Source organism: Apus apus, chromosome 11, assembly GCF_020740795.1.
Source record: "Apus apus isolate bApuApu2 chromosome 11, bApuApu2.pri.cur, whole genome shotgun sequence".
Lineage (NCBI taxonomy): Eukaryota > Metazoa > Chordata > Aves > Apodiformes > Apodidae > Apus > Apus apus.
Genome location: NC_067292.1, coordinates 15,610,242 through 15,622,802, shown reverse-complemented (window position 1 = coordinate 15,622,802; position 12,561 = coordinate 15,610,242). Strand labels below are relative to the sequence as shown.

The 12,561-nt window shown below is 35.3% G+C and overlaps 1 protein-coding gene across 6 annotated transcripts in view; it reads right to left on the bottom strand.

Annotated features, from left to right (window-relative positions):
* The window catches only part of CHD9 (chromodomain helicase DNA binding protein 9), an 87,134-nt gene that overhangs the window by 36,718 nt on the left and 37,855 nt on the right, over window positions 1-12,561 (bottom strand). For all 6 annotated transcript variants that reach the window (XM_051629638.1, XM_051629641.1, XM_051629640.1 and 3 more), the window contains 2 exons: window positions 4,365-4,476; window positions 886-1,032 (listed from right to left, as the gene is read on the bottom strand). In XM_051629638.1, the coding sequence (XP_051485598.1) occupies window positions 886-1,032; window positions 4,365-4,476 (259 nt within the window). The remainder of the gene's footprint in view (window positions 1-885; window positions 1,033-4,364; window positions 4,477-12,561) is intronic.

Below are 12,561 nucleotides of genomic sequence, written 5' to 3'. Positions count from 1 at the left end.
CTTAAAACCTTTCAAACACAAGTACCTTGTTAAGTGATCACCAAGAAAGGCAAATTTGACCTCTAACTATAGCATTCTCCTAACAGCCTGAGAGCAAAATTTAAAATCCAGGTCTATTACCCAGAAAGAAAGACATACAAAAGTACAGTAGGTCAGGCTGGTTCTATAAAGAGCATCAGATACAATGCTCACCTGACAAAACACACACTTAAGAGTGCACCCAATGGGGGTTCTCATGCTTTCCAGACACAGACTCACTGTGAATGCCCTGTCAATTTGACCTGATGCAGAGGACATACCCACAACTTAGTTATACAGCTATGGAGGAATAAAGAACTCTGGCAAACGAGTTAAAAAAAATAATGAAAAAACCCCCAGCATTTGTCAAATTCCATTTAATAGATTTACTCTGAACACAGACAACAAACAAGCTGTGAAATCAGGCAGACAAGGTCGTGCCTGGGAATTCCAACAGGGCTTAGATGTGACACAGATATGGGATATTACTTAGCTCTGCCAAGATTAAAGCTGTGGTTCCAGAGATAAAGAGCTAATCTTTAAAGGTTGCTTCCAATAAAAAGTCACCTTCCCTCACCTGATTTGCTCCCAATCACAGTCTTTCTCCTTCCCTTACAACTCTGGCTCTCCTTCAAACACCTCATGATCTTATTCTTAACTTCAGCTAAGTCAATGAATATTTATAACAAAAGAAAAAAAAAGTAGCAAACCATTTCTTCCAGTTTTCAAGACCTTAGTAAGACGTCACACTAAATAAACTATGGCTCAGTAGTAACAACCTATTCCTTCCAAATTATAAGCTTTATTCACTAACCTATTTGAGACAAATCAAAGATCCCACTAGAGACTGCTCCAGTTTTTACTTACCACAAATAATTGTAAAGGCTGTTCAGCAGGTAAGGGGGCAGAATTCTTTTTAATTTTCACAGACACTTTAGCTTCTTCTTCTGATTGTTTTCCTTCTCCTTCTTCAGCATATTTTTTCCTTTTAACTTGACGATTTGATCTTCTTTTCTGCATGCAGGAGAACAAAAATAGAGGTTTAACCAAGAACTTCCTGAATCACAAAATGCAAGTTTGGGGACATTCTAAGCAATACTTTAGCTGTATCTGGAACCAAAGGCCAACAGCTGATAGATAACATGAAGCATGAGAATCACAAGGGACAGAAGTAACCATTTACTATTACTGAGCTTTTTTTTTTTCTTTCATAGAAACATTTTGTACTTTCAAAGTTCCAAAACAAACATGGGACAGTATTTTCAGGATATGGCAATAAAGCTGATACATAACAGACACAAGCAGTTTCATACTGCAGTATAGCAGCAGTATATTCCTGTCCAACTCAAGAATCTGAGTGAAATATACAAAATATTCTTAAGTGTCTCTACTAAACAACGGTGCTATACAAAAATTAGGAAGAATTTAACTAGATCATATTGGTCAGATGGCTTATGAAGTCTGATTTGATGGCTAATAAAGTTTTTTCTTTTGTTAATGTATGTCATGTAACATATTAATCAAGCTTGTTTAACAGAAGCATGTGTCTTATTTGGTGGTTTACGCCTCTAATTTTCCACTGGTTTCTGCAAGAAGCTGAGGACAAGTTCCAGTTGGAGAAATAATGTTTAGTCTAAGAAAATAACTCCTTCTTACTCACTGTTTAATTTTTGAATACTTAGATTATTAGGATATTGCATATCCTTTCCACCCCTCAGTACCAATATAAAACACTGTGTATTTAGTAAGATTAACTAGTAAATCCATGGGAAAAATGATGATAGCAGAATCAAACTTGTAAGCAACATTTGAAAACACTGCAATCTGCTTTAGGAACTGATACTAACTTTAGTCAAAGTGTCTATAAAATAAATTAATTTTACTGACCTACACAGCAAAGCATTATTTTGTATTATTAGGAAAAGCCTCTGCTGGTTGTAACACACTGTAGTAATCAGTTGGCAGAAGAACAAGTTAAGAACAGAACACAACCCAAACTCCTGTGCTCATACTGTTTTCTGCAGAGCAGATAGTAAATAACCTTAATATTGCAGCACAAGAACTTACTTTCTGTTAAATTCAGCCCTTGATCTGGCTGTTATCTGTTAAAATACCTAGCTAGCTATACTTTAGCAATGACATTATCAGTCCTTAGTAAGGTGGAGTAGTAACACTGCATGTACAGTAAAAATCAAAGAATGGGCACCACCATCCTTCTGGAGAAGCTGGGACAGTGCATATGACTACTCAATCAGCTTTGTAGAATAATGTCGCCAGATTCTGTTCTGTTCTTCAATTGTTGATCAAAAACTGTGTGTACAGTAGGGTGTTAGCACAAACAGAAACTTCAGATTTAAACGTAGTTAAATCAACAATAGTTTCCTGACTGAAGTGGATTTTTCTTTTTTTCTAAATGCCAGCTAATACAGAAAAGCAAAATAATGTAAGGATTAACAAGCAGGTTCAAGTTATACTCATTATTTGTTGCATTTTTCAAAACCTAATAAGGCATTAACTGGCACTTTCCATCCATCTCAGTATGTGTTTTCCTGAAGTATGAAATTATTAACAAAACACCAACAGACATTTTTTCTCCAACATATTAATATATAACCTGAGCTGTTAAAAAAAAAAACAAACAACAAAACCAACAAAACAAACCTTCCACTTCCTGGGGCTGAAAGTGTGATCATAAGTAAATGCTCTAAGGCACAAATTAAAGTAGTAGCACATTTCTCCAAGAAATAAATCAACACATTTAAGGAAGACACTTACTGTGAAATTAAGCATCCAAAATGAATTATGAAAAAAAAAAAACCCAAACCTAACATCACCCTCCAAAGCTTAGAAATAGACAGGTAATTGCAACAGGAAAAACAACATGAAAATGTTGAAAAACTAAAAAGAATACATTCATGAAGTGAGGTAACTTACATATTTCCTGTTATGCTTCCCCAAACTCCTTCAAAGACAGACAAGGCACTGCTGTGACATCCTGCCGTCATTTCTTTCTGTGCTATGTCACTCTACTATCTCTCTACCTCTGTTCCCTTCACACCAGGAGCAAGAGATTTGATGATACCAGAACTGAAAATGACCCTTGTCATGCTAAAAATCAAATACCCAAAAAACCAAAAAGCCAAGAGAAAATAGAAATTATCTTCAGTCTTAGGTACAAATTTGTAGGCCAACAATTACAGAACACTACTGGTAAGTTACAGTCTTTCAGAAGCACCAAACCCGCTTCGCTCTCCTTCAGTGTACTACATATTCTTCTATACCAAGACAAATTCCCTGAGAAACATGATTTCCTGTGTCCTTCCAGGTAACCTTTACCTAAGACAAGCTATCACTTGTTAATAAAAAGTAATTCTAGGAAACAGCTTCCGATTTCTTTTTCTCTCGATCTGTGAAGTTCTAAATGTCAAGTCAATATTTCATAATTGTTTTCTGACACCGTCATCAAATAATGCTATTAATTTTTACTCAACAATACCTTAATATTGAATATTGATTTCATCTCTGTGGATGCAATTGCCACAGGATACAAGGCTGTGCATTTCCAGCATACAACCTGACTTTTAATGGAGTTTTCCCTAAAGCAAGAGTTATAATTCTGTTGCTAACATACAGATAATCTCTTACAAACAGTTCATACTTCTTTGTGCCTAAGTTTTAAAAATAATTAGCTATGCTACTATTATGCCACGGAAATCTACCAAAAAACGCAGGAATAATTAAAAGGGAGATAGTCCTTAAGGGAGTGACTCCACTACAGAAATCCTTATCTGACACTTCCTTCAGAAATACTCCACAAGCAACTAGAGCCTTATCAGCATATTGATCACTGCTCCTTTCAGATTCAACACTGCAAGAAACTACTTCTCTCAGTTTCTACAGAAGCAGAGCTCAAAAAAAAAGCCAGTAAAGTTCAAAACATATTTGTTTTCCAAAAGCAAGTTTCACTAAAAAATGTCGCTTCTACTAGTCAATCTCTGCATTTTCCCCATAAAGTCAGTCAAATTAAGGACCAGATCCAATTGTCAGATCAATAGATGAGTACTTAAGTCTCAAACCTATGGACCTCTGCACTGAAAATAAACAGAAACAAGCAGGGCACTGATGTCCCATTATAGAAAGGGGACTCTAACCTGCAGGGTTTTCTGATTTTCAACTGGAGAAAGTAAGCTGATAATGTAAGATACTACCTATGAGAGACAGACAGCAGTCAAAGAGTAACTGTCACTGTGTCAAAAGGAGTATAACTCTCTGGAGAGAGGGGAAAAGACGACCTGAAGAAGTAACAACAAACACAAATTTAAAAGGGAAAAATTCTGACTACTTACCTGGGAATCTTCATCCTTTAATGGTCGCTGCGGAGTCTGCTTAGCATCAGACAATTCATCTGAAGATTCATTTTTTCTTTTTTGCTTCTTACCCAGTGTGATGATTAGCTTGCTGTTAGGAAAAAAAAAAAACAACTAAGTGAATGCCATATACTAGTCTACTTAACTTCAAGATTAAATAACAGCACATCCACTAGCAATTCCTGTACTCTTTTTGATGTAAAACTCAAGAAGCACCACCTTCTGAAAAACGAAAAATACATCTCAAAGCAAAAAGCTACAACTTGACAACAGACAGTATTTTCTACTACTGTTACCGAGTTTCTCAACAGGAAAGCAGTTACCTCACTATTGCAAACCCCTCTGAATAACATATATTTTAAGTCAACAAATGAGTAAGAGACGTGAAATCCAAAAATTAAGCTGACAATGATAAACTACACAGTTAGTATAAACACCATCTGTAGGTGACAATGTTAAATAATTTATCATAAAGAAGTTATCATTGCAAAATATATCTTCACTTATTTTCACTCAAAAAAATTAACTATGGATAACAATCTGAAATAATTCAAAGCTGTCCAACATACAGAACTTGTATGTTTAAACATGTCCTCTGCAACAATAAAAAGGAGGGAACTGCATGAGTCTTTTTTGTCCTTGAAAAAAAGTAACTGCAGAATGATAAACTATCCAATAAGATCTCAGATAAAGAGCTGTCCTCAAATATCTATTTTATATAGTATCTAATAATCAGATCTGTATAACAGAAAATGAGGTAGCTCCTCCAGCATACAAGCCTCTTCTACCAATACAAGTTATTCTGACAATGCAAGTTATTTTATACCAAAGCAGCATCAAATATTGGCCACCTGGAAAACCACTGGAGAGAAGGTAGAGGCTGAAATACTTGTCTCATTTGCTTCTCTTTGCTGGTGTCCAAATAAGAAAACTATCACATATTTACTATGTCCAAACTAACAATACACACAGAAAATGAAAAAAATTAGATTACCAAAGCACTATGGATAGTTTAAGCAACATGGCTTACAAAAGATGACAGGCATAATTTAAAGAGCAATGAATATTTCCACTGGTTTTCAATATTTAGCCATGAGTTACATTCAGTGAAAAGGTTAAAAAAACCCAACATTTTCCACTTTCAGTTTTTTTACTTCTAGTATGAGCAGAATGACCCTGGTGAATGTGTGTTGAAATAAAGCTCGCATAAGCATAATCACAGATCTGCTTGCTCACAAAGCTGCTTGTTCAGAAGTAAAATCTGGTTTGCAGTTCCTTGATTTTCACTCACTAGGTGTTCTCAGTTTAATTATTACTTAGAAAACATGTTTCATAATTGCAGGAAATTATTTCAACAATGAACATATTGGCTTTCCTACTGTCTTCCAAGAGTAGGTTGGGGTTTTTTTCCCCCTCACTTTTCATCTGATTAGAACTCTTTTTTCTTTTCCTTTTAAGACTACTGGATTCTCGTGTGTTTTTTCCAATACTCCTCTTTCTATTGATGGATAAATCACTTTTTCCGTTTTTATCTCACTTTGTTTTGTAGATTTTAAGCGTTCCATTAGCTCTTGTGAGTAATGTGTCAAATTAGCTAACACATTCCAAAGTGATGCAGACAGACAAGGCACATTGTGATTGTACTTCTGAGCTTGTCGTTACACGGAATTATGCACATTAAATTTAATATGGATTTAAAGGCAAACCAGATAAACCTGTGAGTGAGAAATTTTTTAAGACAAGTAAATTCATTAAATGCTATCTATTCCACCAAGTTCCTGGTTTGCATCTTTGGATTTTAGGAAAATATTAATAACTATTTTTTGTTTTCCCTGCTCTTATACTCTTCATGTTGTATCTGCTTCTGGCCACTGCTGGACAGGAGATACTAGGCAAGACAAAACTCTGGTATCAACTGGGAATGCACTCTTTAAAATTTGTCCCTATTAAAAACAAAGAGCTGTGTTGTTCTGTGTATGTCCTTTGTTGATCTTTTAATTGAACCAACCGAGCATATTCAGTCCAGTAAACTCACAGGATACTACTTTTAGAAGTTATTTTTTGACCAATAAATAAAATACCAAGTCTTCTCTTTGATTTGGAGCAAAGGCATTTAAGGCCTGATGCATGTATGGCATGTGAATGCAAGACATATTTTGAGTTTGAAATGAACCACGAGATTGCTAACAACGAAGGATAACTAAATGTTCTTCCATCAAACAAGCGCTGAGATGTAAGTTGGAAAGGTTCTCTGGAGGACATCTGGTCCCCACTCAAAGCCAACTACAGAGTTGCTATGTTGCTCAGTCCAGTCAGGTTCTTCTTGTCTCCAAAGCTGACACCTCCCTGGGCAACCCATTACCAATTTTGATCCTTATTTGTGAAATGACAGATTAAAATGATTCATAATCGCATGTTGCTATGTTAAGCATTTGCATTTCTGCAACTATAGCTATACTCATTTCATGCACTACTGCCTAACATTCTAAGCTCTGATTCCTTTTGTATTCAAGAAACACAATATTAAGAAAGGCCACGACTATCTTACTATGGGTTGTAGTGGTATCACTGAATAGCAGAGGATTTTAAGCATGTTCTGGTTTAGAACATGGGCTTATTTTGGGATAAGACTGCTCTAACTACATCTTTCTTTGCATGCTTTTTCCTCTCCTTCTCTGTTAGTTGTAGTCCCCACCTTATGTTCACTTCTTACTCTGCCCCTGCATTCTTACACATAATACTCTATTGCTCTGTCAGATTTGTGTCTTATCTTGAGCTTGTATTCACTACCCCCAGCACTTCTCTTCACAAGCATCTCACCGAAAGTTTAACATCTTCTCTACATGCTGCAGATCGTGTTTCCTCCTCTGCATGGGTATGGTGCCAATGAGGGGAATGAGTGCACAGTTTCACTCCTTTCTGGTCCAGTGCCGAGAACTACAATGCTCCTTGCTATCAAAAGCTGCTGAACAGCAGTATGGTGCTAAAGTCATGCATTTTTATTAGTAAAAATGCAATCTGCTCATATTTTGGCCAAAGGCTTCTGAAAAACTCTGCTATGTGAAAACAATGATTTTCAGAAGCTTGTAAACTGGATCGATTCTGTGAAATTTTTTTCACTGAGAGAGCAAATTCTCTTGCCAGTTTATAAATTTCTGCATGAAAGCATAAAGATCCTTGGCTAAAATCCCTTTCTCCACCCTGAAACAAACTGTTCTGAACAGAAACTATCTATTCTGTCTCTATAAAAAGGAAAATGCACAGTGGAGACACAGAACAAATAATATTCCTAGACTCCACTCCCATGTCACTTTCTCTTGTCTTTTTAAATTTAAAATCTATCTACACATACATCTAGAAATACTTTAACAAGAAGTATATTTCTTCAACTTGTATTCCCTTCTTCTGTAACTATAAAGATTTTTAATAACTCACAACACAAAAATTAAAAAGCCTTCTCATGAGCCATTATTACTTATGATCCTTCACATAAGACTACTAATGTGGTTTAGATCCACAAAATTAAAAGGTTTAAAGTAGCTGTAAGCCTGAGAACCACTATTTGAGGAGTACTGTAACTTCTTTTAAAAAAAGAATCAGTAAGAATCTGATCCACTCCCCTTCTGTTTGACAGCAGAGAATGTGATGGAAGAGATGTCAGCACTTTCAACAGCTTTAAAATTATAAAAAAACATTTTTAAAGCCTTCCAAATAGTGAACATGGGAAAGTATTAAAGAGGAAAGAAAAGAAAAACAACAGCCATGTAAGCAATACTAAGTATTGCTGGGCTTCAATGCATGCCTTTAATACACCATTTTATTTCAATTTTCCCAAAACAGAGAAACAACAATTATTAGCATTCAAAGCCACCTCCCAAATATTTTAATTTGTAGTCAAAGCACTTTGTTACATTACTAGCAATAAAATTCCTATGTTATCAACAGTATTAGTATTTATCACTGAAAACTTCAGCTAAATATCTTATCTATTAGCAAAATACCAAGCAGGTATTTCCTTGACAAGAAAGCATATTCTCTGAAATGAGAGTTGAAATTCTAGGAAATCCACTCCAAGTTCCATGCATTTTAACCTAAATGATACAGGATCAGGACTTCCTTTCCACCCTCCCTCTTCATGTCTCCTGCTGCTATTTGAGATTACAAAGGTTTCAAGCTATCTTAACAGTATCATATCAACGAGTAATCATATAAGGCCTTGTGTCCTAAAAATGCTCTGTCTTGTAAACTGTACATGAGATCTACTTCAAGGCAACAAGGACATTTAATCACTGGAGCAACAGTGGAGTATCACATATGAATTACTTACTACATAATTTAAGGGTTAATTAAAAAGCTCCAGCATTGTTCATACAACACAAAAAAAACGTACAGTCACTTCTGGTAAAAGGAAACAGTTTTGAATTAAGGACTACCACCCTGAACTCAATGTCTATAAACTAAATTCTTAGGATTTGGGGGATTTATTTCAACTATGCAGTTATTGAAAAAAAAAAATCCTATATGTAGCCTACTGATATTGTCTTTTACATCACCAATGAAGAGCTGCTGCTTTTCATAAGGGCCATGGTATTTAATTTTATGTTTGAGTAGGTGGGAGTACATTGAGAGCTATAAAACCTAAATGCCAATCTACTTTTTTGAACAACAGAATGTTCACAAATTCATAATTCTTCTATCCTTCAGATCAAGTGGTAAGAAGTAGACTTTTTAAAGATGCATCACCTTAAATGGAAGAAGTAAATTATAATAAGTTATAAAAACCTTACAAATAGAAACAAGTTCTATGCAAAAATATCAAGGGTTTAAATAGATTCCTGAACATCAATACACCTTGGTAAATGGCCAAGATTTGGAAAGTGGTTCTGATGTCCCCAGAAAATTTGCAAAGTTAAATGTAAAAGATTAACTTGATTCATCATCAACACATAAAACAAACTGGTTACTTCATCTGGTAATACTAAATACATTATACCTGCATCCTTCTACTAATTTTTGTCAATACCCTTACAATGTTACTGGTAATGAAAATATTTAGTCATTCCTCTTCACCAATGCTTGTGGCACAGAAACTTTATTAATTACTGAATCCAGCTCTAAATCACTTGACCAAAACTAACAGGCATTATTCATTCAACAGATCAGAGGATTAAAAACCTTAATCCTCACCTTTACAAAGAAACTACTGCCTGCCTAGAAAGTAGCTGCTAGTAATTTACAGCTAGCCATGATACATTGCACAGAATCATGCTACAATTTTTTTTCTGTATATTTAGATCCCCTAGGAACCACAAAGGAAAATGTACATAGTTAACATGAAGCCCCAAACACATACCAATTATGTTTAATTAGCAAGGGAAAAAAAGACTGTTCAAAAATAATCCTGTCCTCTAAATCAAGACACAGCAGAGAAGACTCATCTTGGTCCTAGATCAGAACTACTCAATTTCAGTACAAGCTGAAAGGTATTACAGCCAAAAGCACACTTTTTTCCCCTGATGCCTACCAAACAACTTTATCAGTCTCTTCAGAAACTACTGTTCCAACTCCAGCTCCACCAGATAAGCAACACAGAGTTTAATGTTTTCACAGATGGACAACTGTGTAAATCTGCAAATTCTCCTCAAGAGCAACACAGGGTGAGATGCACAGGATAAGCTACATGAACAAGGCCCTTGTAAGATCCCAGCAATCTTTATGATCACAGTCTAAATAAGAGTTTTCTGTTTGAGTGCTGGACGAGAAACAGTACAATCGTGCTGATACTGGACATGCTAGCAGAGATGTGAAAGTTCATACTAAAACCACTGATCTCCAAACACTTCTTAAAAAAAAAAAAAAAGATCAGTGTATCTGCTAGTAGTTTCTGCTCTTTCAGCTCTATACTAGACAGCAAATCAAACAGGAGTCACCTGAAACATGCATCAGACTTAAGAACTGCACACACAACTCCATAGCACCTCCTGCACCAGCCTGGCTCAGAATTCTAACTGAATCAGCACCCTTAACAGTTACTGCCAGTTAAATGTGTTTGCCTGAGAGAAAACTGAGTGAAAAGGAAAATGTTCATCTGGGAGGTCATATCATAGTGGCACTCATTCTAAAAGACAGATGCAACCAAACTCTCCACTACTGTTACAAAATGTGTATAAAAGTATACTAAAATGTATACTTAACTTTTTCTTTTTTATTGTAAAGGTTTCACTCACTATTTTGTTTTTTATAGAACTACAGTTGCTAACAGCTTGTAACAGTTGAAAATTGTTTATCTTTATAATCATGAGGAAACTTTTCACTGTCCACAGGTTTTCTTTCCTGCTTAAATGCAAGCAATATCATATATATAACTATGTGTTTTTTTTGGTAAGATTTTCTCCTTATTGAGTAAAAACTGAGAAAACCACAATTTTTCTCTTCCAATTTCTAAGTAATCTCAAAGATCCTTATTTCCAAGACATATCCAAAAGTTTTAATTCAAAATGCCTCCCTTTCCCTTCTTGCCCAATAAAGCACTTGTCTTCTAAAGGTATTATTTGAGCATGGTAAAATTTCTGTCCAAGAATCTGTTTGTGTTAAGATAAATGAGCAAACCAATGTCCCACAACCCACACATTTAAAACTCCAATCCCTATTTTGACGTAACTATTTCCAGGATGCGCTCAGATCTGTTAAATATTTTCTTAAGAATGTAAGATAGGAAAAAAACCCTTAGAAGAGTTGCTGGCCTTCTAAAACCCTTATTAGTTACTGGATTCAATTTTGTTCTTCTCTAAACAAAATAAATTTTATTAATAACACATTTTTTAAACATCTTTGAAAAGTATGGCCATTCTAAAGTAAATACACTTCTTATATAAGATCAATAGTTACATTCGCATAGAAAACAAGAGTCTGGTAAGATTATTTGTTAAAAGACCTTCTTGCAATTACTGCCCTTCAAAACCACTGCAGTATATTCTTTGCCAAAGTTATTTTATGTATTTAAATAACATAAAATAGTGCTAACATAACAAGACAAAGCTGTTTGGATACATAAATGAAATATGTAGATGCCTCAAAGCATTTACTTTACTGCTGTCCATCAAAATACATAGAAATTCTACAAAATCTCCAATATGTGGCTCTAGAAGCCTCCCTTCGCTGCAGGATCCAACTGCTCAATCTTTAGGTAGGCATCCCATGCAGTTACAACAATACCCAGCAGCATGATTTATTTATCAGAGTGCTACTGGAGCATTAGTTAATTAATCTGGCAAATACTGGGGAGGCAAACCTCAGCTCAATGCAAAACTATGAGAAGTTGACCATGCTTCATTTTTAACTGGAGTCTCTCCACCAGTGCAGAGATGGACTCTGGAGCAAGCACAAAGCCAGTTAGAAACAGTTTGAGAAACGTCCATTTCCCAACTGACAAGGCCTCATGAAATCTTGAAAACTGATCCTAACTCATGTGCACAGTTAAGCATCTCGTGAAGACAGGAAACTGAACGCAGAAGTATAAATCTAAGGTTAACAGTTCTGATCAAAACCAGTAAAAATATTATGGAAACTATGTAGTACATCATAAGGCTGCCATTTTGGCAGGTTTCATTACTTACCCAAAGGAACAAACAAAAAGCAGATTAAGGGCAATTCACATAAAGCTTCAGGAAACTGACACCAGCTAAAAAACAGTGTAAGTTTTCTGACTGGACAGACCCACAAAATGTCTGATATAGGACATGAGTAAATTCACAAACATGAAAGTGAAATCATCTTTGGAAGCACACATCAAAAATCCCACTTTAAACAAGATGGACCAAAAAGAAAAGGAAGCACTATACACTGTGCTAAGGAGTATTAGGAGCAGCATTCATATGCCAATCCAGAACCAAAAAAGAAAGAAAGACCAATAAATTTCACATAAAGAAACAAGTTCACAGCAGTAACCTTTATACTATCGGATAACTTCTCAAGGAAGTTGTTTACTTCAAACACATAAGCAAAGCACTGATCTCTAGAAAAAAATAGGAATGTGCAGAGAAATTGGCTGATTAAAAGAACATTCATCTCTCCTCCACATACATGAAAATATGCATATGTATGAGACATTTAAATGTTGAGAGATATGCCAGTTAATATTTCTGTTACCGCAAAAAGAGCATGGATTTAAAACATA